The sequence below is a fragment of the Lipomyces doorenjongii genome, assembly GCF_038497915.1.
Source record: "Lipomyces doorenjongii strain NRRL Y-27504 unplaced genomic scaffold V1508scaffold_5, whole genome shotgun sequence".
NCBI classification, from domain to species: domain Eukaryota; kingdom Fungi; phylum Ascomycota; class Lipomycetes; order Lipomycetales; family Lipomycetaceae; genus Lipomyces; species Lipomyces doorenjongii.
This window is the reverse complement of record NW_027118072.1, coordinates 166,304-188,823: the sequence shown is the minus strand read 5'-3', so window position 1 is coordinate 188,823 and position 22,520 is coordinate 166,304. Positions and strand designations below refer to the sequence as shown.

The following is a 22,520-nucleotide window of genomic DNA, read 5'->3' as shown; positions in this document are numbered from 1 at the left end:
CGCCAACGACAGCTTTGGCACGCGTGCCACCGGGCGGCTCAATACAAGCCAATTCTCCACACATCGATTGAATCACATCATACTCACTCCACTTTTACTTATCTTAATAATAAAGGTTTGACAATAAAGGCTGAGTTCGTTTATTATTATACACACGCACACTTAAAAATTCCCCTCAAAAGTAGGCACTAAGCGTCTCAACGCAATGTAGCTGAACAGCAACGAAGCACTCACAATCTAGGCACAAAATAAAGACAAGCGCAACATTATGTATTATAGAAAACACGTCAAAAGTGACATTACCAAATCTTAACCGACGCATTCACCTAATATCACACAAGAAATGAAGAAATTTATTCGCGCAAGGCTTCAGCAACCATGTCCACACCAGGGATGCTGCCACAGACAGTCTCAACCATGATACCGGTGACAAGGTAAGGGTCGATGTTGGAAGCGGGACGACGGTCCTCGAAGTAACCGTAGCCATCCTTGTTGACAGATCGGGGAATACGGATGGAGGCGCCACGGTTGGCGACGCCAGATGAGAACTGGGCGATGGATGCAGTCTCGTGGCGGCCGGTCAGACGCTTCTCATTATCTTCGCCATAGACGGAGATGTGCTCCTTGTGGCGCAAGGAGAGCTTCTCAATAGCCTCCTCGATGTACTTCATGCCACCCTCAAGACGCATATTCTTGGTGGAAACGTTGGTGTGGCAACCGGCACCGTTCCAGTCACCCTGGAGTGGCTTGGGGTGGAAAGAAACCTTGACACCGAAGTCCTCAGCAACGCGCTCGAGGAGGTATCGCGCAACCCAGAGCTGGTCACCCATGGAGATACCGAGGTTCGGACCGACCTGGAACTCCCACTGGGAGGGCATGACCTCAGCATTGATACCGGAGATATTGAGGCCGGCGTACAAGCAGGATCGGTAGTGAGCCTCAACAACATCACGAGCATACACCTTGCCAGTGCCGACACCACAGTAGTACGGACCCTGAGGACCGGGGAAACCTCCCTTGGGCCAGCCGTAGACGTTTCCATACTCGTCGAATAGCGTGTACTCCTGTTCGATACCGAACCATATCTCAGCATCACCATGTGCCTCGAAGAGCTTGCTGGCGGCATAACGGTGATTCTTCTTGTTGGGTGTACCATCGTTGTTCCAGCACTCAGCCAGGACAATCACATTGTCCCCCCGACGGAATGGGTCGGCGTACATGGCAACGGGACGGAGGTAGACATCAGAGTCGTGGCCAGGAGCCTGCTCGGTCGACGAACCGTCGAAATTCCACTCTGGGAGGTCGTCGACGGAAGTGGGCTTCTTATCGAGAGTCTATCAAGACAATTGATTAGCAAGCACCCCACAAATTAGTTAGTCTAGTTGCAGAACCGATGAGCATCAGAGTCGGCCGTCATCTGTCCTAGGCCGATGCCTTGGTAAGACGAAGCACGTGACATTGGGAAACGACAGGCAGATAACTGAACCACAGCCCAGGCCAAGGCACCGCCACAATGTATCAACCAATCAAGACTGAGCCAAAAACCGAAGCGGGGTAAGGGTGCAGACAATCACAAGCCAGCCATGAAATGAATCACGCCAGTCACAATCGGAGCCAGGCCGTGAAAATTGTCGCAATGCCCCCCCCCCCCCCCACGCCACATATATCATCGCAGGAAGTTGTCCAACGCTGTAGAATAACGCGGAATAGCAGAAAAAATGAAGAGCCAGACAGTCAATGTTAATATCTTAAACTGCTCAAGTAAAAATGTTGAAAATGCTGACATGGTGACTAAATGCGGAATCTATGATTGATAACAGATACCGCAAGGGAGCCCGAATGCAACCGCCTCGACTAAAGCTGAAGCGAAAACTCATCGGAATTGCACTGGACAACTAAACATCTATCAAATTAAAGACGGACATACCTTGCCCTTGGATCGGATGCCGTTGCTACCGTCGATCCAGATGTACTCAGCAATGACCTTGCCGTTCTGAGGCAAGTCCATGTACTTGGCGAGCTATAAATAACAAAGTCAGCCAGTTATTCTCTTGGAAAATCCTCTATTGATAGCCTGGCGATGCAATGGAAGAAGATCCCCGGGCAGGAAGCATCAAAAGTTAGGATGAGCAAGCCGTTAACGGCCATTGCGGTCTGGCTTGATTTAATAGCCAATGGCAACAGCAGAGGACAAGAACATCACAACATAAAAATAGATGAAATACTCACGTTGGCGCCATTGGAGATGACACTGCTTGACATTGTGAAGGATGTGGATAGGTTGCGAAAATAGTCTGCGGAGATGAGAAAACCGTCGACGGGCGAGAATGAGATTAAGTAGGAGGAGGAGGCACCGGCGAGCGAAAAAGTAGGCAGTACTCGTAGCTGGGTCGGAATTGTCGAAATCTGACCCGGAATAAGGGAGTCATGGAGCGAAATGAGACCTGCTAAGTGAGTGGCGCTAGACATTATTTGGGCTAGCCTCGATGCTAATTCATACTAGTGGCGTTCTGTGGCGGACCCGACGTCGCGAACATCATCACGGGCATGCTGTCAATTCGCTGCTTTAAATCTACAGAACAGGGCGAGGTAAGAAACTTTCGCCCCCCTGCGGCGGTATTGATACAGAGTCAGACTGAGTCTTTTCACTGTGAATTTCGAGAAACTACCGTCGTCGCCGGAGCATTGATATCAAATGGCGAAGCCCGACTAGTTTGCGGCGACTTACGGCACAACTGCGCAACAGACACTATTTCGGGTCTGGTGGCTCGGGTCTGCCGCGCCACTGAAACCTTAACTTGGAGGGTACACGAGTAGACACCGGGCGAGTTCTGGAATATACGCGTCATCAGCGTGGCCGGAAAACCGACGAAGTTCGGCTTGTGTCAGTGCGCAGAGACACTGGAGCGCGACGGATCCGCCGTATATTGTGCGCAGAGCCGCATTTGTGTCGACGGGAATTAAGCTGTTATCAGATTTGTATATCGTTGTTGACATACAGTGAACAACAGATTTAGCAGACAGCGCCGGCAAGTTCCAGTCTATACGATGGAAAACACCAGAAGCTGTCAACCGCCAGTACTCCGCAGTAGTGGAGCGCTAATAGAGTGGCCAGACCGAGAGGGAACCCCCGGCATGCGCTTTACGACCGATAACCGCTATTTCGTCACCGCTGATAACGTTTTGCACCTCCGATTAGCACACTCCTACTCGTCCTTGTGCGCAGTAATTGCAAACATTACGCATATTCTAATGGGCTACCACAGTCAATGACCCAATATCTATTAGATCAGCCGAGAACAATTTGATTCTCGAAACGGAGAGGTACACCGTTTAATGCTAAGGTGATTGCACTCGCTTCTTGCCCAAGGCCGTATTGACACATTTTGACTTCGGCCGCGCATTAAATCTTACAGGCCTGTGAGAGATGCGGTACAATACACTGTCCCTGACATCTCTGTCATGTCGGACTCGGGCCCACTTTGGATAACAATCTCTGTTATTCTTTCCCTATTCTGACCCGACCCTCGTTTCTCTAGTACTCTGGCGCCAAATCAACGACTGGCACAATGCGAGTGTGTCTCGTCAACTTATATTTTAATTTCTGCACTGGTCCTCCCTCTCTGAGCCGTACTTGGGGTTATCGCCGCCCCGCATCGCTTATATTGTTCAATATTCCTCCAAATACTCATCCGCCCTGATTCATCTCTAGTTGATATATTCAAACCGCAATTGCTTTATAACAGTCATCTTGTTACTCCAGTGATTCCTTCGAATCATTTAGAATGTCACCCAGAGCGCATACCTACAGGCGAAATGTCTCTGGCCGAGTAAACACTCCGACGAGCGATCCGTACAGACAACAGTTATCATTGTTTCTCTGCTAGACTGAGGATTACCGGCATTTTCAAATCTTTGCTCTGATATGTCGTCGCTCTCCTTCTGGATAATCTCCATGCCTACCACCGGTAATCTTATCTAGCTCTACATGTGAGTGTAATGATTTTTCTTCCGAACCGCTTGGCCACTAATCGGGCTACGTTAATTAATTGAGCGATGGAGCGTCAGTCACGTATTTGCCTAGTCATACTGGGCCACCAAAACAATGAATTGGTATAGTCTGAGTCATAAACATTGATTTTGAACTATATGCAAAGATATGATATGTGCATCCTCCGCTATAATAGACAAAGCAACCAAACGCCCAACCCCTGTGCAATATTATATATATCACTGCATCAGCTTTTTAAAAGCCTCCTTCCCAGCGCTTATCTTCTGCTTCAGGCCCCCACTAATGCTAGTACTTTTTGACCCCTTCGGTTTGCTCTGCAAACTTATCGTGCTCGAGACCATCGGTTGCTCGCCCCGTGCATAATCGTACCGACTGTCTGAGCCTTGCTGGCGTCGTCTAGACCAGTCAGCTCTGTCGGCGTCGGAATACCGGGCATCAACTCGTTTATCCTCGATCGGGTCTTTCGGCGAGCGTCCGTTGCGGTTGCGTTGGCCTCGATCTACGGTCCTGCGTGTCTTGTCGAAGTAATCGTCCCGAGGAGGCGGGTAGTCCTTGTCCCTAGGCCGGAATTTCCCGTCGCGATCGCCTCGTCTATGGTCAGGACGATAAGAATCCCTGTCGGGTCTGTACGAATCCACGTTAGATGAACGCACAGGCGTGGGGAAGCCGCCGCGTTTGGCGACTTTGGATTCAAGCTCTTTCGATAATTTGCATCCAGAAGGTATATTGCGAGCTGAAAACACAGATGCTTCGATCAGTGGCTGCATCATGGGACGTGCACGAGGACAGTCGTCGCCGTAGTGCCCTTCGCCGGCGCAGTTGTAGCAAAATAAGGCCGAGATTGGACTGAGCGGTTTGCGGGACGTTGTGTACAAGCCCCAAATTGACGGGCACGTCTGATTTTATCAGCTCGTATTCAAGCCTTATTTAAATTCAAGTCGTTAGACCATTATAGTACGCACCTCGTATCCGTGACGTGATGAGCGGCAGCGAGAACAGTAGATATCCCGACGTCGTTCCTTGCATGCGAACGAGTCGTGTCCAAGTTTATTGCAATTCGAGCACCGCTTTGTTTTCGGGCAGTTACGCGTCAGATGGTCGTCTTGCTCACCACATGTTTGGCACTAACAAGGTCAGCATCTATTGGGAAACATAGCATTCAGCAAAATACATACCACAATGACTTGACAATCACTCGCCATGTGCCCGGGTTGGTGACAATTAATACAAAGCGAAACATGCTCGTTGTCCAACTTGCCGAAATACCGGCCTTGCCCGCGCATCTCGACTAATTCGTCTATCGTGGCGACTTTCTCATTTCTATCGCCCTCATCTTTCTTTGCTTCTTCAAGCTGTCGTAACCGTTTCTTAGATGCCGGCTTCACGAGTAAATCAGCAGGATCGATCTCCGCATCCGGATCTCGTTCGTTTTCCTCCTCAGATTCCTCCTCAGGCTCTTCCTCGCTGAATGGATCATCGAGCACAGTAATAACGCCATCCACTATTCCTAGCTTAACAAACCTCGGCGGCCTCGTTACACCTTTCGGAAGATCATTTGTCGAAGTAACATTGTACTCCCCGTCCGTACCCTCATCTCCTTCCTTGTCTTCCTGATCTTTCTCCAGTGACTCACTCTGACCATCATAATCATCAATCTCTATAACCGCATCCTTCTCATCCGAAATCGTGATAGGCGACCCCGCGTTCCCGCCCTTTTTCCCAAGTTCGACTGCATCATACCGACTATCCTCCTCTTCGCCCCCGCTACTCTCGTCCACTCGCGCGCGTTTGCGGGCAGGCTGTCCATCATCCTCGCCGTCGTCCGACATATTGTGCACAATATGTCGAAATAGATCCGTGTCCTTTGGAAACCGAGGGATAGAGGTATGGACCACTGCCGGTGAAGACGGGGGAGAACTGTTTCGTCAGAATTATCGAGCAAAACATGGAATTGGCCCGCTTACATTTCTGTTTCTCCAATCATTCTAATATCGGTTGTAGTGAAGTTTGATGTGATAAATGGCGGCACTCTAAGTCGCGCGATGAATAACAAAATGATGATATGGCTTCTGACCGACACCGGTAATATGTATTCGCTTGAGCTATCCTGTTCTGAAACTTAAAAAAATTCAAAACTCCCAATTAGTCAAGCCGGGTAATAAGTAATGATTACCCTGGCTCCTAAGGTACCCAACAATCTCACGCACGTTTTGGGCAAAGTTGTCCCGAGTCGGACAACGCGTGGAAGTGGCGCTCCGGAACCGCGAACAGTTTTTGCGTTTATAGATGTGTTCCTACACCGCGTCCCCGTCTGCCACCGGCGTCTAAAGAGAACCCTGTGATTTCGACAGGACTTGAATGAGAAGCTTGCTCGCTAGAAAGTCTCCTTTAGCAGTATAGTACCATCCGTCCATCATATAGTATTATTCGTCATTTACGACAAGTCAAGGTCATCTCAGCTAGCTCTAATATAGACAAAATTCAACATGAGCACCGCAGACAAGAATGAGTTGCTCAAGACGCCACTACATGGGATTTACATCCCCGCGGGTCTCATCATAATCGGCACTGCGATTGTGAAGCGGGAGTGGATCTTGTATTCTGTTATCGTTGCGTTTTCGCTTTCAGCGTTGAAGGTTTTGCGGGGTAGTACGTACCTTGCTTATTTTCAGTGGAGTTTTGATGAGTAAGTGAAAGGAGAGCGCTAACTTACTGGATTTTAGAAGCGCGGAAAGTCTTGAAGCCGGATGTGTTCCAGGAATTTGAATTGAAAGAGAAAACAATTTTGTCGCATAACACCGGCATGTATGTACCGCTTTTTGTCCATCTTCTCTACGAACTGCCTTACTCACGAGCCACTCAGCTACCGATTCGGACTACCGAACCCCAATGACATGCTTGGACTACCTATTGGGCAGCATGTGTCGATTGCAGCGACGATCGACGGCAAGGAAATTGTTAGGTCGTACACTCCTACTTCATCCGATGACGACCGCGGCTATTTCGATCTTTTGATTAAGGTACCTCATATTTTGCACCTATGTATATCGAATAAATTGCTTACATGCGGCATATAGTCTTACCCTACAGGCAACGTCTCTAAATATGTGGCAGGCTTGCAAGTAGGCCAAACCATCCGTGTCCGCGGCCCCAAGGGCAACATGGTCTATCGTCCCGGCCTCGTCCGCTCATTCGGCATGATCGCCGGCGGCACGGGCATCACTCCCATGCTCCAAATTGTCCGCGCAGTGCTCAAGAACCCGGAGGATAAAACTGAAATCAGCTTGATTTTCGCGAACGTGGCGGAGGAGGATATCTTGTTGAAGGACGACCTGGACGAGTTGGCGGCAACGCACGAGAATTTTACAGTTCATTATGTGCTGAATAGTCCTAAGGAGGGATGGACTGGCGGAGTTGGCTTCGTGACAGCTGATATGATTAAAGTGAGTGCATAGAGTCTATTTCTTAAAGAAATGCACTAACTGTTGCCAGGCTTGGTGCCCGCCACCTGCCAAGGACATCAAGATCCTGCTCTGCGGCCCCCCTCCTATGATCAGCGTGATGAAGAAGGCCACCGCAGAACTAGGCTACGACAAGGCGCGACCTGTTTCTAAGCTCGAGGACATGGTCTTTGCTTTCTAATTTCGCAAGCAAAATAACTCATAAACAACAACCAAGGGTCAATAACGTAATAGATGGCTAGATGCTATTGGATGTAGAATACTTATATTTCGTTAGGTAGTTACAATTCGTTGTATCTATAACACATATCCTTTTTAATATCCCAAACGCCCAGTGATATATTCTCGTATCGTACACTTCTATCGCACTTGCTCGCGAACCCAGAGGGCAACAATACCCAGATCCTCCGCAATGTCAATCACATTCTCCAACGTCCGCTCCATCTCCTCCTTGCCCTGTACATCTCCCTGTTCATTCACAGCCAACCCGACAACACCAATCTTGCCGCCTCGCAGCACTTCGACCGCAAAACTGGTCAACCGAGGTTGCCGGTCAACAGCGGTGCAATCCGCTGTAGGCATGCTCAAGCTGAGCTGTGGCGCGCGACCATATGGCGTCGTTAGCTTGACTGATATCATGGCTGGAGTGGCCGGCGTCCGTGGCGCTGGCTCATCTAGGTCCATCATGTTACTGAGATTGTCCAGCGAGGACACAAATTCCGCTAACGTCGACGGAAGCTCCATTGGTACAGCCGACTTAGGTATCAGCGAGTCTGGCTTAAACACACTGTTTATAAGTGCCTGCATCCGTATGGATTGTCTCAATATCTGCAAGCATCAGTTCTGACTCACTACCAACGCAATACGAACCACTGAACACACCTCAAACACAGAAAAAATCTGACGCGGATGCGACATATACACCTCCTCTATCCGTCGCATCTCCGCAACCCTCGACGATGTCAAACTGAAAATATATTCCCCGGGTTGTCCTCGGGAATTGTACGTGGTACGTTTGGCGAAGACCAGCGAGTCTTTGGAGCCATCTAAGGTCGGGATCGTTTCGATCCTAGCCTCGCACTCTGGATCGAGGATCGCGGCGTCGTAATATGGAATTGCGACCGGCGGGTCGAGTTTGAGGACGAAGCCTGTAGCTTGGTCTTCGAGATTGCTGTAATCTGGTTCTTGCCAGTTAATTTCACCACTGGAACCATTAGCAAGACGATCAACGTTAGTTATTAATTAACTTTACGTACTCTGATGTAGCTACTTGTTCTCCAAGTAAAGCATTATTCTGCACCACACCCCAGCCGGCCCCAGCACGGCCAGACTCTTCAATCTCGACAATCACGCGATACCGCCTCCGTTCAGATTCAGGTAAGGATTCCGGAACTCTATGCCTCTCGTTCCAATACCAGATCGACAACCCCAACACACCGACATCATCCACGACCGGCGTGCCGTGTCCCGCGTTCTCGGCATCAATCCCCTCACCAATTTCATACTCATGTATCCGTTGTAGCGCGTTTTTGTACAACCCGTTCAACACTTCGAAATTGTCAATCTCGTCTGTAGAAAGCTTGTCGTGTCTCGCTAATCTCTCCACATTCCGCGCAAACGAATCAAGTGTAGGTTCTTTTAAGTCTGCTAGTAGGAGCGCATCTGAACGGGTTTGAGCTATTGAGGATTGAACGTCGAGCCTGCTTGCCAGGGACAACGCGACTTTAGTGACTTCGTTGGAAGGAAGAAGTAAGTCGATGTCGATTAGAATGATTCTGCCGCCTAAGCTGATGCGCTTACCGCCGTCAATCTCGTCCTTGAACACCTCAAGTCTGTACAATCGTAAGTAGTCAATTTAGTCGTAAATAGATAAGACGTACGAATTATTTCTTCCTATCCGCTCGATACCCAACTCGGAGATTGCGCCAGGGCGCCGCCGGAGAATGAGAACTATCTCTTCGATATCCCGTCGCTGCACTGCTTCGCTCTTACTTCTTCCAAACAATGGTCTCTTCACTGTTGTGATATTTTCCTGCTGAAGATCATCGGTCAATGCCGTATTAGTGCTTTGCTCGATCGCGTTTCTGAGCGCGGACGCGCCGTGAGGTCCGACCAATCCTGCAGTGGCTACGTCGAGCGCTGAGGGCGAGAATGACGCGAAGGCAGGCGAGACGGCGGATAAATTATCTGGTGTTGCCATGGGCGTCACTTCTGACGATGACAGCACTTTGAAGTTGAATGGCGAGTCAGACATTGTGTTTTTGTCGTGCGGGATCATAATGTCATAATATGATTTTGAACAAAGATATTGCTCCAGCCGCCTCCTTGCTCCGGCTCTACGCAAGTTCCAATTTATCCTATCTGTATCCCGTTAATTTGCTAAACCCGAATTAAGTCCCGTCGTCGAGTAGTCTAACGAGGTTCCAGCTCGAGTCGCGAACACCTGATGGTTTGCCTTTCAATTATGTGATTAGCTAGAAGTCGTCCTTGGCCTTCTACTTTGGCACGCTCAAAACAGCGTAGATGTGTGCGGCTCAAAAAGCAAGTCCACGCAGGCAAGCGTTTCCCAATTTCATTCCAGAAAGCGCGTGAAACTTCTGTCGCGATGACGCTTTTTGCATTTTAACCTTACTTAATAGCGAGTCTGATCGCCGCTAGACTCGTCTCACTGTCATTTACTTATACTTATTCACTTTGGCTTTATAATTTGGATATCAGAGCTACTTTCTATTACACATTATGGAGAAACTACTGAAATGGTCGATAGAGAACTCGCAAAACGCGGGTACCGATTCAGATTCACAAAGGCAGAAAGCACCTGTAAGTCCGCGCCAGCCACCCGTCTTAGCTATCATACCTTAGCATGCTGTCTTAAATAAGAGAACTAATAGGGCCAATTTTTAGAATCCCGAGGTTTTGGCGCAATTATTCGGACAGCCTGATGATGCGCAGTTAATGCGGGCAGCGATGGGCACGATTCTTGATCCCAACGTCGACATTGAAACGAAAGAAACCGCATTTGATAATCTTGAAATGGTGAGTCCTTGTTGACTGGTATTATGACAGTAAAACTGATAACCATGGCATAGTTAGTGGAAAACTTAGATAACGCGAATAATCTCGAAAGCCTCGATCTATGGGCACCACTGATAGAGCAACTCGTCAACCCGTCACCTGTTCTTCGCAAGATGGCATGCTGGGTAATCGGCACTGCAGTTCAAAACAATCCTAAGTCTCAGGCAGCACTATTGATGTATCCTAACGCAGTTCCAAATTTGCTACGTATAGCATCCACAGATCCGTCTAAAGAAGCACGGTTAAAAGCAATGTACAGTCTCAGCTCCGCGATTCGCAACCACGCATCGGGCTACAATTCTTTCAAAAACGCCGAAGGATGGCAGGTTCTCATGTCGATTATTCGGCAGGAAACGCAGCACATGTTCGATGAACAGACGAAAAACGTTCCAGACCCGCAGCGGCACTTGTACGAAAGCGACGAAGACATTCGAAGGCGCTCGATTTTCTTATTGGCCGGAATTTTGTCAACGGAGCCTTTTGAGGATAAAATCGAGATACTGAGGTCGTTGTCTGCCGTCCCGTCGTTGCTGGAATTATTACATGTCGAAGGCTCGTATTCTGCAATTGAGAAGATTGTGCAAATTTTGCTCGTGATCGCAAAGTCACAGGCAGGATTTACAAAGGAAGAGAAAGAGAGTATCCGGAGAGGGCTCCTCAGAGCTAAGACGGACGGCTTATTAGATCTTGATGAAACGCAGAATGAAGAGTTAACAGCTGAGTGGAGATTATTAGAACAAGAACTCAATTCAGACGACAGGGAATGAGAAAACACTGTGACATATATGATGAGAAAACTGCTGTATTTAAGCAGTCGGCAATTGGGAATGCATATTTGGAACCCGCGTATGACATGTTGACGGTAGCCACGGCAATATTGATTCACTAACAAGTCTACGGAAATATAATTGTCCGATCATCGATAATGAACATAGGGACGGTTCATAAATAAATTTCATTGCCGTTACGCCAAATATTAAGCACAAATAATAATACTTTCTACAAGAAACTAAAATAGCGAATGAACCTGCACCTTGGAATCGAAATCTTCGTCTTCATATACCTTCAAAGTATATCACAAGACATCATTCTCCAACGCAGACAATTCACAATAAATAAAATAAACCAAAGCAAGTACCACATATTCTTATAACCATTAATAACCGTAATCCTTGAAGCATCCACACCTGATTACTATGTAGCACCGCGTATTTAGTAAGAGAAAACAATAGATCACCTTCCGCATCAAATAAAAAGTCAAAAATACACAGAGAAGCTGCATCAATTAGAAGACATATATAATGAGAGTTGTTGAATGTGTGGTGCTCTTTCAATAATAAGGCCATGGCATAAAATCGCATCGGGTAGCTGTAAACAATAGCTTACGACCCGGCTTAAACTTTGCGCAAAATAAACACGAAAACACAAAACGCAAACTAAGTCAAAATTAAACATCAATCCAAGGCTAAGCAGCGAGGAGAGTTTAGCAACAAGAACAATTAACAGAATACAAATCGGCCCTATGGCATGCGGTGGAGGTTACGAATCCCAGCTAGATGAAGTCATCAGTTCTGGCACTGATAATCGCAGTCGATGGCTCTAATCATCAGTGTTAATAACATCCTTGGTATCGGGTGTGAGTTCGCGTCTTGATACACTTACCGATGGCAACTTCGGAATCACAACAACAAGGCACGCCAGACAATTCAATACAAACATGCCAAGGTCGTAGTGGGTATAGTGAGTAGAAATCAAAAACCTATGAAAGCCGATTAGCAAATATTTCAATAGTTTCTTCGGGCACGTGTGCATACAATCCGATAGGGACACCCAACAGAAACTTTTTGGCGGGCGTATATTGGTCACCATTATCGATCTGTTCCCACATATTAAGATTGTCGTAAGCACCCGCATTGAATTCAAATGGTATTCCGGTAACATAATGAAACATAATATATGACCCCTATAACGATGTCAGAACACTACGGTCAGGGAATGACAGCAGGGTACTCACAACTACGTAAGAAATATTTGTAAGCGTCCAACTCAGTTCTTGCGAGACACCAGGAAGGAGATCGTAGAATATCTTAAGACAAGCAATAAGCACAAAGTGTATAACCCAGGCGCCTAGAGACAAGAAGCACAGTTAGTGACTCAAATACCATTACCACGATACTCGACCAGCAATCACCCGCAAACCCGATTCATCAAAATAAATGTCTGATAATCATATCCAATATACGCCGCACATAGTAATATACATTGTGCAAAGATTACGGAAAATATGACAGGCCATCCCAACAAATGTTTGACCTATTGCCAGCCCAACAAAATCAATTGCTTCTCTCCGATCCCATTGGAAACCAAAGCCCACCGCCAATCCTCAAGACTCTCTAAAAGACGTACAGCTAGTAAAAAATACCAACCTTTATTGTTGACCCAGTTCGCGTTGAGGTTGGGAAGTGCAGCTTGGTCACTCTGCTCCTCGATCGTTTCGGGCTGGAGATGCGAGATGATGCTCGAGGAGCGTCGCCGACGCTCTTCCTTGCTTGTGATCATAGAAGCGACGGACGAAGAATAGGATGACATAAACGGACGAGAATAGTCAGATGCACTGTGTGCGAGAGAACTGTCTGGAGAGGTGCAGAACAGGTAAAAGGTAAGTAAGCGAGAAGCGGAAGGAAAGACCTAGTCAGCAGCCATGGACATGGTGAATGTGTAAACGATTGAAATAGGTCACACGTGCCGGGTCACGGAAGATACTCTGACTAAAGTTGCCACAAATGCGTTGCAAGTGTCGAGTTCACGGGGAACTGCGGCACTAAGTGAGTCACACTGCTGCGGACTTAAGCGTGGACGGATCTACGATACCCGTTTGCTATTGCCGAGTAAGCCAAACTATTATTAACTATCGCCGAAGGAAGGCGTCGCCTTGAAGTGTTCGGTGTTCGCAACCCCGGGCACTATCGTTACGAGTAAATTAGTCGCAGTCGTTGTCGTTTTGGCCAGTCCACGAGCCAGTGGGTCACCGAATTAAAAACTACATATGCTTGTAGCATAGTGCTAGTGAACTGTGTGTCATAGGTGCTCGTGTGCCAAATACTGCGACCAGCGCGCGTGTGAGCTTCTCAACTATTTAGAATTCGCGATGATCAGGGTCGATGGATGGCAGAAGAGTCGCCTAGATATTCGTAAGCGAACTCCGAATCGTTGCCATAAATATGACATAGCCGGTTGCATTTGTTATGAAACAAACATCGCCGGCTGACTCCTCACGAGGCTCAGCCGCCTGGTCTGGCCGTGTGAGCTATCGTGTGATTCAGGGGCTCTGGCTCAGTCGTACGTAGTCTAGCGCCTTGGTGAAGTGCCTGCTAATTCGCCACAACGCACATTACACCTACATAGCGAAGTACGCCAATTGAAATATCAAAAGTGGGTATTGTACTGATGACTACGGCTCCCTAATTAGTGTTTTTCATGTTGGAAAACAGCTACGTCTAAGTTGGACCTTGAATGACACAGCTGTATCCACATAGGAGACACTCCTGTCCGTCATTATGTCGTCTTTTTCCTGTGCTATAGTTATATTACCGTCGTTGTGGCTCCCGTAAGAGTTGCCCAGAAATAAGTAAGCTAAGATTTGCGGAACATAAATGGTATCAATATAATATCCAGAGACCATATAAACCCCATCGCATATGACCTAAACCGCACAGTCACCAAAATAAGTACTTCATTAACTATCTATAGAATAATGTAATACAAATAATCGAACAGAAGCTGTTCATGGCCCTTTTCGAGCCGGTACTCTGCCACGTCCAAATCCAGGCGTACCATCGGGGCCCCTTGGCACCCGTATTATTCCACCTTGTCCTGCAGGCCCCGGACTGTTAGTTCCACCCTTTCCTTCCCTAGCCGGTGATGGAGTGCTTCCGTTTGAACTTCTTCCTGACGAATTAGGTGCTGCGCGTCTCCCACTATCTCCGGCTGTCCGGTCTTTACTTTCTCTGTCTTTATTCCGTGATGATCGACTGCTTCCACTTCTGTTGTTTATACTACTAGCGCTTGCATTATTGGTTCCCATATGATTACGAGACTCGGCTCCAAAAATCGACTCTCTGACGGCTCGGTATTTTGCTTCTTTATCGCGGCGGTTTCTTTCCATTCGTTCTGCCTCCGTCTCCCGAGGTCTTTCATCTGCATCTGATGGCGATGTTCGCGTAGCAGAAGTTCGAGTTGACTCTGGGGTTCGTTTCAGTATTCGTAGTTGTGGTCTGTATTGTGAGCCTTGGGTGTTCGTCTGGACCTCGTACTTCCTAATTATCAAAACAAATTAGTCGGCACTGGACAAAACTAATACTCCATCAGGCACGCCAACCTACATTGGGCCAACAGGGCGTAGTGGAGCCGAATCATCACCGTTGCTAGAACGTAAGTTCTCCGGAGCAAATAGTTTCCGAACTTGATCTTTCGACTCTAATACCACTACACCAGAAGCCTGTGACTTAGAAGTCTTCAAATAGAATAAGTCAGAATGATTCTTTCCAAACATAGCGGAGATTCGACAACGCATACCTCCGGTGCTGGTATCCAGCCGTCGTCCCATGGGTCGGAGGTTTCTCGGTTGCTCATGGGCTGTGTAACGAATTATCTAGAGGATTGCGTGCGAAGTACCAACGGAGACCGAACAATAAGTCTCAGACTTTATTACAGCTGTCCCTTGTTGTCCGCGTTGTGTTCGTATGATTCGATTGTGAATACCGCGCCAAGGAGCAGTGAGTTGTTCACGCACGCGCTTGTGGCGGGTTTAAGCAACTGGGTAGTCCACGTATGCACCAAACCCATCATGGACTTCATTCCACCAAATTTCAATTTCGGACATATTTACAGCATCAGCAAAACGCTACTAGATAATTACAATATCTATTGTGGAGGCAAGAAATGTATGTGTAACCATACAAAACCAATTACTGTCATTATATCAAACAGCACCTTCCTTGTAGTAAAAAACTCTAAACAACAACAACAGAAGTTGCCCGTAGTAAATAAATCGAGGAAGAACAAATGAATATATAAAGTCCCCTAAACTGCATCCAACGCCTCTAAATATGACGCAAAATATAACACTAGAATGAATACTAAACGACATGGCGTAGCGAGTAATGGTTCGAGTCAATAATTACATATTCACAACCAAACAACCGACTTTTCCGTAGATCCAGACTCGTCTTGCATCAAGTTTGACTCTATTACAATTCTAATCCCATATTCAACCCAAAAACACCGCTAGCAAAACGACTGCCAAAATAACTACCAAAATAAGCAACAAGCAGCAAGATTTGTTGCGGGAGCTCTTCTGGTACCGCGAAGCCTTTGTAAGTTCGGCAGACGCATGTTGTGTCGAATCAGCGACGTTGGTGATGTTGGACTCTATATTGTCGATCAAGACACCCTGTTCGGTGACCATGGTACCAAGGTCACGGAAAATTTCGTTCAATTCAGAAATACCCTGTTCAATGCCCTGAATTTCAAGTTCACGCTCCGCAATCAGCGAGTTCTGGAAATCAATTTCTTCCTGGGCGACAATATCAAGCGTTTCCTGCTGTTGGACCTGACTTCGCCGGGGCTGCTGCTGCTGCTGTTCACTACGCTGCGCATATGATGGTAGTTGTTCTTGCACCAAAAGCTGTTGTTGCTGATAATCATACTCGGAGCTTTCTGCACCAGGTGACAGCAGTTGCGTAGATCCAGGGAGATGTGACTTGGCGGCGATTACGAACTGGCGCTGCTTTTCGGCTGACACGCGCTGAACAGACTGGAAATCCGCTAGCAAAGAAGTAAATTCTCGGGAAAGCTTCTGCTGTGTAAAACGCTGGGACGGCTACAGTAGTCATCAGTACAAACCAGTCACGCCATCTCCGGGTTAAGCGCAATATGTCTAGCATACCGTAACATCCGTCCAGCTTTGCAACTGCTTAACATCCTCTCCTAGTGACTTGCACAGTTCACGTGTGTCATCGGTCAAAGAAGTCACTCGGTCTCTGATTTCATGAGAATCTTTCTTAGTACCGACAATACCCAAGAGCCGGTGTAATGTTGAGATATTCGTGGTGAGTGTAAACAATTGGTTCGACAGGCGATTAGCTATCGAATCAAATTCGGGCGAGTCCGAGAACCCCCCGCTACCGCTACCCATAACACCTTGTGGCTTTGATGATAAAAAAGACATCTTTATCTAGTAAGGACAACGACAGTCTTTATGAGGTAGGCGACTAGAGTTCCCAGCGTAGTTCCCAAGTGCTGCCGTCTTGGTTGTGGCTGTAGTTCTAGATAGAGAGATGTGCACGCAACACCGTTGAGATTCGTGAAGGCGGCGATTGCACCATGAGGAAAAACCCTAAGTCACGTAAGTTGGCATATATGCGGCTTAGCATCACACCTGTACCCTAAATGTCTGTGTGAGCATTTGACAGCTGTAAATATTAAGCACTTGGCAAAATAAGTAATCTAGACAACGGCTCGCCCACATAATAATAACCGGCGATCTCCCCTAAACCGAAGCACAAATTGATCGAAAAATTTATCTCGACAGTCAATAATGCACAGCATTCTAACATGACGACCAGTAAGGACTGTACCGAATAACAACTAAATACAATGCATTTTTCTGTATGTCTGTATCTAGACCCACGAGCATTATGATATTTTTCGTAAGCGCCGATCAATATCTAAATCGTAAGCATTCAAACTCGAAACTTAGATTTAAGTTTGAGAATCTATTGCCTCGGGCTACACTTCGCGACGACAACCGCAACCATCGAGGCTAACCTTTCAGTCGGCCAGCGAATCCCAAGTGCATGTAAGTACGCATAATTCCCATATAATATATGCTGATAGCTAATTATTAGCTGAATTATCAATTTTGACTACCATCATGACTGAATCATTAGCTGTTAAGAAAACTGCCATTCGAAGAGCCACAATCAAGGATGTGCCGTACATCTTGGTAAGTGATCATTTCTGTTCTCAAACAGTACTGCTAACATAGTTGTTAGGGATTTATTAAGGAATTAGCTGAATATGAGCACGAACCTGACAAGGTCCTCTGCACCGAAGAAATGCTCGAGAAGACAATTTTCGGGTCCGTCTCGTACGCCAAGGTTTTGATAGCGCAGACAGAGGAAGGACTACCCGCAGGGTTTGCACTTTATTTCTATAATTACTCGACATGGAATGGAAAACCTGGTATCTATTTAGAGGACCTATATGTACAGCCAAAATACCGAGGAAGCTCGTACGGCTCGGCACTGCTCTATGCGCTCGCTCAAGAATTAGTTAATATTGATGGCGGTAGACTAGAGTGGTCGGTAAGTCTGCGACTTTATTCATGTACGGTGCGTGAGTAGATGTTAACCGTCAATGTTATTGATAGGTGCTTAAGTGGAACACACCGTCCATTGAATTTTATAAAAGATTGGGTGCTATTCCAATGGAGGAATGGCAGACGATGCGTGTGGATGGCGCTCAGATTGCTGAAATGGCTAAGCGATCTCCAGGTATTTTAGAATAAAACTGGATTGTATGACCCAAGCATGGAATGGCTCTCATAAAAGGTGTTGTGTATTTTTTGGTGTGAGACGCTATCTCTGATTCTCAGCAGTCATAGACGATATTCAGACCATTTGCTGTATAAGTTATAAGTTGTTACCTGTTATATATTGCGTTTGTTGAAATAAAAGTGAGGCATTAAGGGTCTCGGATCAGGATACTTGGTTCGACATTGTTCATGCATATTGTGGAGCCTGAAAGTACCGCGTGTACATTATAGTGCTGCGAACTGGCAGATTGAAGTTACACCATTCATTATAGTATTGATGCTCAAACCAGCCAATGGTCTGCATGCTCGCTGACCATCTTATACGTGAAATGTTTAAGTTTCTCGTCTAATAATTCACTGCGGTGTTGACTCATGTTGTGTCTCAATACCCTCAGTTATCTTAAATGTGCGGAGGATACTACTGTCTCCCAACACACGTCGGTAGGGGGCTTCTCCTACTTATTCCGCCGGCACCTCGTATCAACAAATAGCTTATACTCTGAGTGCTCAATTGCCATATATTAATTAACCATCATGTCTTGCTCTACTGCAGCAATCAACCCAGCATCAGTCACCTCATCGGTGGGTCCACAGGTTCGTGGTTTGAGTACATTTTCTATCAATTATCATACGATTTCTAAAAAATCGCTATGCAGGCCGCAAAGGCGAAAGAAGCAATTAGTACTGCCGATCATCTTGCCAGGATAAGGGAGAATCAACGGCGTTCGCGTGCGCGAAAGCGGGAATATGTTGCCGATTTGGAGACGAAGATCCGGTCGTGCCAAGAAGAGGGCCTACAGCTCAATATACAGATTCAGCGGACAGCTCGTCGCGTGGTAGAAGAAAATAGAAAGCTGAGAGAACTATTATCTAAAGTTGGTGTCGATGACAGAACGGTAGAGGACTGGTTGAGGAATAAAGAAAGTGGGGAATACGAACTTGGGCCGGCGAGAAGAAAGGAGGAAGAGGATATTTTGAAGGCAAAGCATCCATGCATGGCCTGCGGAACAGCACCGGCAAAGAAAGTGAAAGATGATCGATCTCCAGCAAGGTCTCAAATTCCTGTAGCGCCTGCTTCTTCTTCTCCGATAACGACAGCTTCTTTACTTCCTAGGAATGTATCGATGGCAACCCCACCGGTGGTCGACACATCTGCTTTAATCTCTGCAAACAGTACCACGTATCAGCGTCAAATACCTATTGCACCGGTAGCGGTCCCAACTATTGAATCAAAGTCAGCTCAACTGCATTCGTCTTCGCAGCAGCAAGTGATTCCGATTGATTTTACCGCATACTTCCAGTCTGGGGACATCGATGCCATGACAATGCCGCTGCCATACTATGAACAGCCTCATCCAACGCCAAGATATAGTGCAACTCCCATATCTCCGGTTCCAGATTCATCTGGCGGATCTTGTTGTGGGTCATCCACATCGGGTACCCCATCACAGGTGAAAGACACCGGTATCACAATCCAGCCTACTGTCGGAATGGAGTCATATGATAGTAGATCCCTCGCAGATCAACTGGAACATTCTATATCCAATCTTGCGACCTACGAGTCGCTGCGCAAGGAAAATTCTTATAAGCTTGACTTAGTTCAGATCAGCATCAAGCTCTGGGAAGGATTTGTGAAGGCTTCCGCTGCTGCGAATGGAGGAAATGCAGACGCTCTGGCATCTCGGATAGACACGCGTCATCTAATGAGCGTTTTAGATGACATTATGGAATCGTAGATTTCAGATAACATCATGTTGGCTGAAAGTCATTTGGATTGGACGTGGTTTGAGTTTCATGGCTAAGTTTGGGACATTATAACGGGTTAAGGCGAAATGTGGTGGTCATTCTGTAAATTTATGCAGAGCTAAACGTTCAATCTTATTATATTCTAGCGCTTTATCGATATGAAATGTTTGCTTTGTTCAGTATAATATCGAGTCGTGTCATTGAAGTTCCGCCTTGAATACCGAGGTCTATAAATCTCAGGACAGTGACCTCTTGGAGAGATATGCCCTAAATTCAAATTTATCACTACCTTATCCACGGCACAGCATATTTGAGACGGCTGTCCATGCTCCCAGCATTCAGATGCCAGAGCTTAATAAATTCTATCCAATGAGCGTCGAGCAGGATGTCACCCTGATGCCCGTCCAAACTAGTGGCTACCTTATTATTCACACTTCTTTTGAACATGAGCCGTCATTATTATGTGCCATAGACTCACACCATTCTTAGTTGCGAGACACGCGACTAGATGCCTTCGTCATCTCTGAGGATGAGTCATTGGATAAAACTAAACTATTAGTGCTGATAAATTTACATGAGAGAAATTAGCTCAGGGACGAGATTCAGGGGTTAATCTGATAATGGCCAGAGGTCATGAGTCAGCATACCATGAACTGTGTAGAAGTTGATTATCTTCTACATCTTTGCTGAGTCTTATAGTAAACGTATGTATTCGACATGTTGGCATGTCTTTTACAATGCTGATGAAATAGTTATGGTCAGCTGAAAAATGCTGGTGGTTATACTTGTCCAAGACACAGCCAATTACCCGGACCGGGTATTACGTTAGCGAAAGTTTGAAGGCCTCCGGCCCGGGAACCGGCCCCAGCTCGCAACTTGACTTGTGCCCAATCCTCGCTGTCATATAGTGCAACAAATGCATCACTGAAATTCATTTAGAGCGTAACGCAGATGTATAACACTGTTTATTCACACGTGCTCGAAGACCGCGCCGGATTAACCGCGTGGAGCTTGAAACCAATGTGGCTAACGAACGCTACTAAATGCGTGGCATCTGCTGTCAGTTCTATCACCGTTTGTGTTGTTGACCAAAACGGTGAAGCTCGTTAGTTGGCATTCAATTTCTAGATTAGGAATAGAGAATAATAGCACAGGAGCAGAGATCTCTCGAGTCGTATTCCTGCAGTACAGCAAAAATGCCAGAAAGCTTTTCGGATCCATTGAGAGCGGTTCCTGAATCTGAGCTTCAACCGGATCTTGAGCGTGGTGAGAGTCTTTCAGTTGATACCGCAAGGGATAGCATCGACTACCATGATTACTCGCCATTACTGGAGCGCACATCGACGTCGGCCACGGCACAAACAGTAAATACGAGTTCCGGACTGAGTCCGACTGAGACAAACAAACTGCCGCCATTAAAGCAACTTGGAGTATTAGACAGATACTTGGCCCTATGGATTTTCTTATCAATGGTTGTGGGCATATCAACGGGATACTTCTTTCCTGGCATTGGCTCTAAGCTTGAAAAGGGTGGACTCGCCGGTGTCTCTATTCCTATTGCCACGGGTCTATTGATCATGATGTACCCGATTATGTGTAAGGTCCAGTTCGAGTCGTTACACAAACTCCTGGTCGTGAAGACACTTTGGGTTCAGGTAGCCATCAGCTTGTTTATCAATTGGATTGTTGCCCCAATGGTGATGGTTGGACTTGCGTGGCTCTTCCTGCCAGACCGTCCAGAGTTAAGAGAAGGTCTGATCATGGTTGGAATAGCCAGGTGTATCGCTATGGTCATGATATGGATAGAATTATCTGAGGGTGACTCCGATTATGGAGCTATCCTTACCGCCGTCAACTCACTTCTTCAGATGGTACTATTTGCACCGACGGCCATGTTCTACATTAACGTTATTGGAAAATCTCCAGATCATCTTCAGATTTCATATTCCGTGGTGGCAAAGTCTGTTGCAATCTTCCTCGGTATTCCATTACTGATAGCAGTTATTACGCGAGTAATTCTGCGAGGACATGTTATCTCCACCAAGGCCTACGACACCAAGTTCATCTCCTTCCTTGAGCCGTTTTCTCTATTAGGTCTTCTGTTCACCATTCTCATTCTATTTGCCTCACAAGGTCGCGAGGTTATTACTCAGCTTACATCTGTTTTGCGTGTGGTCGCGCCTATGTTTGCGTATTTCGTAATCTTGTTCTTCGGCACTCTATGGCTTTGCCATAGACTTGGATACACGTATAAGATCTGTTCCGCTCAAGCGTTCACGGCTGCCAGCAATAACTTCGAGCTTGCTATCGCCGTCGTAGTTTCATTCTACGGCATCTCATCTACTCAGGCGTTGGCTGCTACAGTCGGACCTTTACTTGAGGTCCCGGTTCTTTTGTCCTTTGTGTACATTATCCAATATTACCGCGAGAAGATCACCTGGGGAACAAAGGGTAGCTCAGAGATAATTTAATGTTTTTGGGTATAGTTAGGAGATAGATATGAAGGTTGCATTATAGAGGTTTTCGTTGGATATACTTCGGTCATGTTTTACTAGTTTTGATATGATTTGTTAAATTTTGTCGTTTGTTTGTATGGCTGTGTGGATTGGTTAGATTATCGATATGCAAG

The 22,520-nt window shown here is 46.6% G+C and overlaps 11 protein-coding genes across 11 annotated transcripts; 5 read left to right on the top strand and 6 right to left on the bottom strand.

Moving 5' to 3' along the window:
• Positions 1–116: 116 nt before the first annotated feature.
• On the bottom strand, positions 117–2,339 carry V1508DRAFT_410348 (uncharacterized protein). The gene is made up of 3 exons (XM_066939307.1): positions 2,230–2,339; positions 1,928–2,020; positions 117–1,334 (listed from the first exon to the last, which is right to left on the bottom strand). The coding sequence occupies exons 1-3, from the start codon at positions 2,260–2,262 to the stop codon at positions 354–356; spliced, it is 1,107 nt and encodes a 368-aa protein (XP_066798200.1). The 5' UTR covers positions 2,263–2,339; the 3' UTR covers positions 117–353.
• A 1,753-nt stretch (positions 2,340–4,092) lies between these two features.
• V1508DRAFT_410344 (uncharacterized protein) lies at positions 4,093–6,160 on the bottom strand. The gene is made up of 3 exons (XM_066939306.1): positions 5,188–6,160; positions 4,975–5,136; positions 4,093–4,908 (listed from the first exon to the last, which is right to left on the bottom strand). Exons 1-3 carry the CDS (start codon positions 5,839–5,841, stop codon positions 4,231–4,233), a joined length of 1,494 nt encoding a protein of 497 aa, XP_066798199.1. The 5' UTR covers positions 5,842–6,160; the 3' UTR covers positions 4,093–4,230.
• Positions 6,161–6,231: 71 nt separating this feature from the next.
• V1508DRAFT_410342 (uncharacterized protein) lies at positions 6,232–7,937 on the top strand. The gene is made up of 5 exons (XM_066939305.1): positions 6,232–6,661; positions 6,736–6,817; positions 6,876–7,032; positions 7,090–7,455; positions 7,505–7,937. The coding sequence occupies exons 1-5, from the start codon at positions 6,499–6,501 to the stop codon at positions 7,652–7,654; spliced, it is 918 nt and encodes a 305-aa protein (XP_066798198.1). The 5' UTR covers positions 6,232–6,498; the 3' UTR covers positions 7,655–7,937.
• On the bottom strand, positions 7,834–9,727 carry V1508DRAFT_402206 (mediator of RNA polymerase II transcription subunit 1-domain-containing protein; the record flags this gene model as incomplete). Its single annotated transcript, XM_066938469.1, has 4 exons — positions 7,834–8,301; positions 8,356–8,677; positions 8,730–9,305; positions 9,354–9,727. 4 exons carry the CDS (start codon positions 9,725–9,727, stop codon positions 7,834–7,836), a joined length of 1,740 nt encoding a protein of 579 aa, XP_066798197.1.
• Positions 9,728–10,090: 363 nt separating this feature from the next.
• On the top strand, positions 10,091–11,674 carry V1508DRAFT_437155 (armadillo-type protein). Its single transcript, XM_066942135.1, has 3 exons — positions 10,091–10,293; positions 10,378–10,509; positions 10,563–11,674. The coding sequence occupies exons 1-3, from the start codon at positions 10,213–10,215 to the stop codon at positions 11,313–11,315; spliced, it is 966 nt and encodes a 321-aa protein (XP_066798196.1). The 5' UTR covers positions 10,091–10,212; the 3' UTR covers positions 11,316–11,674.
• Positions 11,675–12,087: 413 nt separating this feature from the next.
• V1508DRAFT_349112 (ORMDL family-domain-containing protein) lies at positions 12,088–13,107 on the bottom strand (the record flags this gene model as incomplete). The annotated part of the gene is made up of 5 exons (XM_066936750.1): positions 12,088–12,147; positions 12,211–12,307; positions 12,363–12,511; positions 12,563–12,675; positions 12,975–13,107. The coding sequence occupies 5 exons, from the start codon at positions 13,105–13,107 to the stop codon at positions 12,088–12,090; spliced, it is 552 nt and encodes a 183-aa protein (XP_066798195.1).
• A 1,026-nt stretch (positions 13,108–14,133) lies between these two features.
• V1508DRAFT_410327 (uncharacterized protein) lies at positions 14,134–15,334 on the bottom strand. Its single transcript, XM_066939304.1, has 3 exons — positions 15,124–15,334; positions 14,931–15,061; positions 14,134–14,864 (listed from the first exon to the last, which is right to left on the bottom strand). Exons 1-3 carry the CDS (start codon positions 15,178–15,180, stop codon positions 14,333–14,335), a joined length of 720 nt encoding a protein of 239 aa, XP_066798194.1. The 5' UTR covers positions 15,181–15,334; the 3' UTR covers positions 14,134–14,332.
• Positions 15,335–15,427: 93 nt separating this feature from the next.
• V1508DRAFT_410326 (t-SNARE) lies at positions 15,428–16,978 on the bottom strand. Its single transcript, XM_066939303.1, has 2 exons — positions 16,496–16,978; positions 15,428–16,429 (listed from the first exon to the last, which is right to left on the bottom strand). The coding sequence occupies exons 1-2, from the start codon at positions 16,775–16,777 to the stop codon at positions 15,818–15,820; spliced, it is 894 nt and encodes a 297-aa protein (XP_066798193.1). The 5' UTR covers positions 16,778–16,978; the 3' UTR covers positions 15,428–15,817.
• A 361-nt stretch (positions 16,979–17,339) lies between these two features.
• Positions 17,340–18,419, top strand: V1508DRAFT_410324 (acyl-CoA N-acyltransferase; the record flags this gene model as incomplete). Its single annotated transcript, XM_066939302.1, has 4 exons — positions 17,340–17,407; positions 17,457–17,554; positions 17,604–17,915; positions 17,981–18,419. Coding segments are annotated over exons 2-4 (517 nt in total), but the record flags the coding sequence as incomplete, so codon positions are not given.
• Positions 18,420–18,587: 168 nt separating this feature from the next.
• On the top strand, positions 18,588–20,149 carry V1508DRAFT_410321 (uncharacterized protein). Its single transcript, XM_066939301.1, has 2 exons — positions 18,588–18,739; positions 18,802–20,149. The coding sequence occupies exons 1-2, from the start codon at positions 18,680–18,682 to the stop codon at positions 19,879–19,881; spliced, it is 1,140 nt and encodes a 379-aa protein (XP_066798191.1). The 5' UTR covers positions 18,588–18,679; the 3' UTR covers positions 19,882–20,149.
• Positions 20,150–21,087: 938 nt separating this feature from the next.
• On the top strand, positions 21,088–22,362 carry V1508DRAFT_453712 (sodium bile acid symporter family-domain-containing protein; the record flags this gene model as incomplete). The annotated part of the gene is made up of 1 exon (XM_066942550.1): positions 21,088–22,362. One exon carries the CDS (start codon positions 21,088–21,090, stop codon positions 22,360–22,362), a length of 1,275 nt encoding a protein of 424 aa, XP_066798190.1.
• Between the last annotated feature and the right edge of the window lie 158 nt (positions 22,363–22,520).

Bases quoted from the DNA above. Each gene is read 5' to 3' on its own strand.
- V1508DRAFT_410327 (XM_066939304.1), bottom strand. From the start codon at position 15,180: ATGAGCAACCGAGAAACCTCCGACCCATGGGACGACGGCTGGATACCA. The intron at 15,062-15,123 runs GTATGCGTTGTC...TTCTATTTGAAG, and splicing joins GCTGGATACCAGCACCGGAG to ACTTCTAAGTCACAGGCTTC. The intron at 14,865-14,930 runs GTAGGTTGGCGT...TTTGATAATTAG, and splicing joins CTACGCCCTGTTGGCCCAAT to GAAGTACGAGGTCCAGACGA.
- V1508DRAFT_410344 (XM_066939306.1), bottom strand. From the start codon at position 5,841: ATGTCGGACGACGGCGAGGATGATGGACAGCCTGCCCGCAAACGCGCG. The intron at 5,137-5,187 runs GTATGTATTTTG...TGACCTTGTTAG, and splicing joins GTGATTGTCAAGTCATTGTG to TGCCAAACATGTGGTGAGCA. The intron at 4,909-4,974 runs GTGCGTACTATA...TGATAAAATCAG, and splicing joins CATCACGTCACGGATACGAG to ACGTGCCCGTCAATTTGGGG.
- V1508DRAFT_437155 (XM_066942135.1), top strand. From the start codon at position 10,213: ATGGAGAAACTACTGAAATGGTCGATAGAGAACTCGCAAAACGCGGGT. The intron at 10,294-10,377 runs GTAAGTCCGCGC...GCCAATTTTTAG, and splicing joins CACAAAGGCAGAAAGCACCT to AATCCCGAGGTTTTGGCGCA. The intron at 10,510-10,562 runs GTGAGTCCTTGT...ACCATGGCATAG, and splicing joins CATTTGATAATCTTGAAATG to TTAGTGGAAAACTTAGATAA.
- V1508DRAFT_410326 (XM_066939303.1), bottom strand. From the start codon at position 16,777: ATGTCTTTTTTATCATCAAAGCCACAAGGTGTTATGGGTAGCGGTAGC. The intron at 16,430-16,495 runs GTATGCTAGACA...TGACTACTGTAG, and splicing joins AAAGCTGGACGGATGTTACG to CCGTCCCAGCGTTTTACACA.
- V1508DRAFT_410348 (XM_066939307.1), bottom strand. From the start codon at position 2,262: ATGTCAAGCAGTGTCATCTCCAATGGCGCCAAC. The intron at 2,021-2,229 runs GTGAGTATTTCA...TGTTATTTATAG, and splicing joins TCATCTCCAATGGCGCCAAC to CTCGCCAAGTACATGGACTT. The intron at 1,335-1,927 runs GTATGTCCGTCT...TTGTCTTGATAG, and splicing joins GCATCCGATCCAAGGGCAAG to ACTCTCGATAAGAAGCCCAC.
- V1508DRAFT_410321 (XM_066939301.1), top strand. From the start codon at position 18,680: ATGTCTTGCTCTACTGCAGCAATCAACCCAGCATCAGTCACCTCATCG. The intron at 18,740-18,801 runs GTTCGTGGTTTG...ATCGCTATGCAG, and splicing joins CCTCATCGGTGGGTCCACAG to GCCGCAAAGGCGAAAGAAGC.
- V1508DRAFT_410342 (XM_066939305.1), top strand. From the start codon at position 6,499: ATGAGCACCGCAGACAAGAATGAGTTGCTCAAGACGCCACTACATGGG. The intron at 6,662-6,735 runs GTACGTACCTTG...ACTGGATTTTAG, and splicing joins GTTGAAGGTTTTGCGGGGTA to AAGCGCGGAAAGTCTTGAAG. The intron at 7,456-7,504 runs GTGAGTGCATAG...AACTGTTGCCAG, and splicing joins TGACAGCTGATATGATTAAA to GCTTGGTGCCCGCCACCTGC.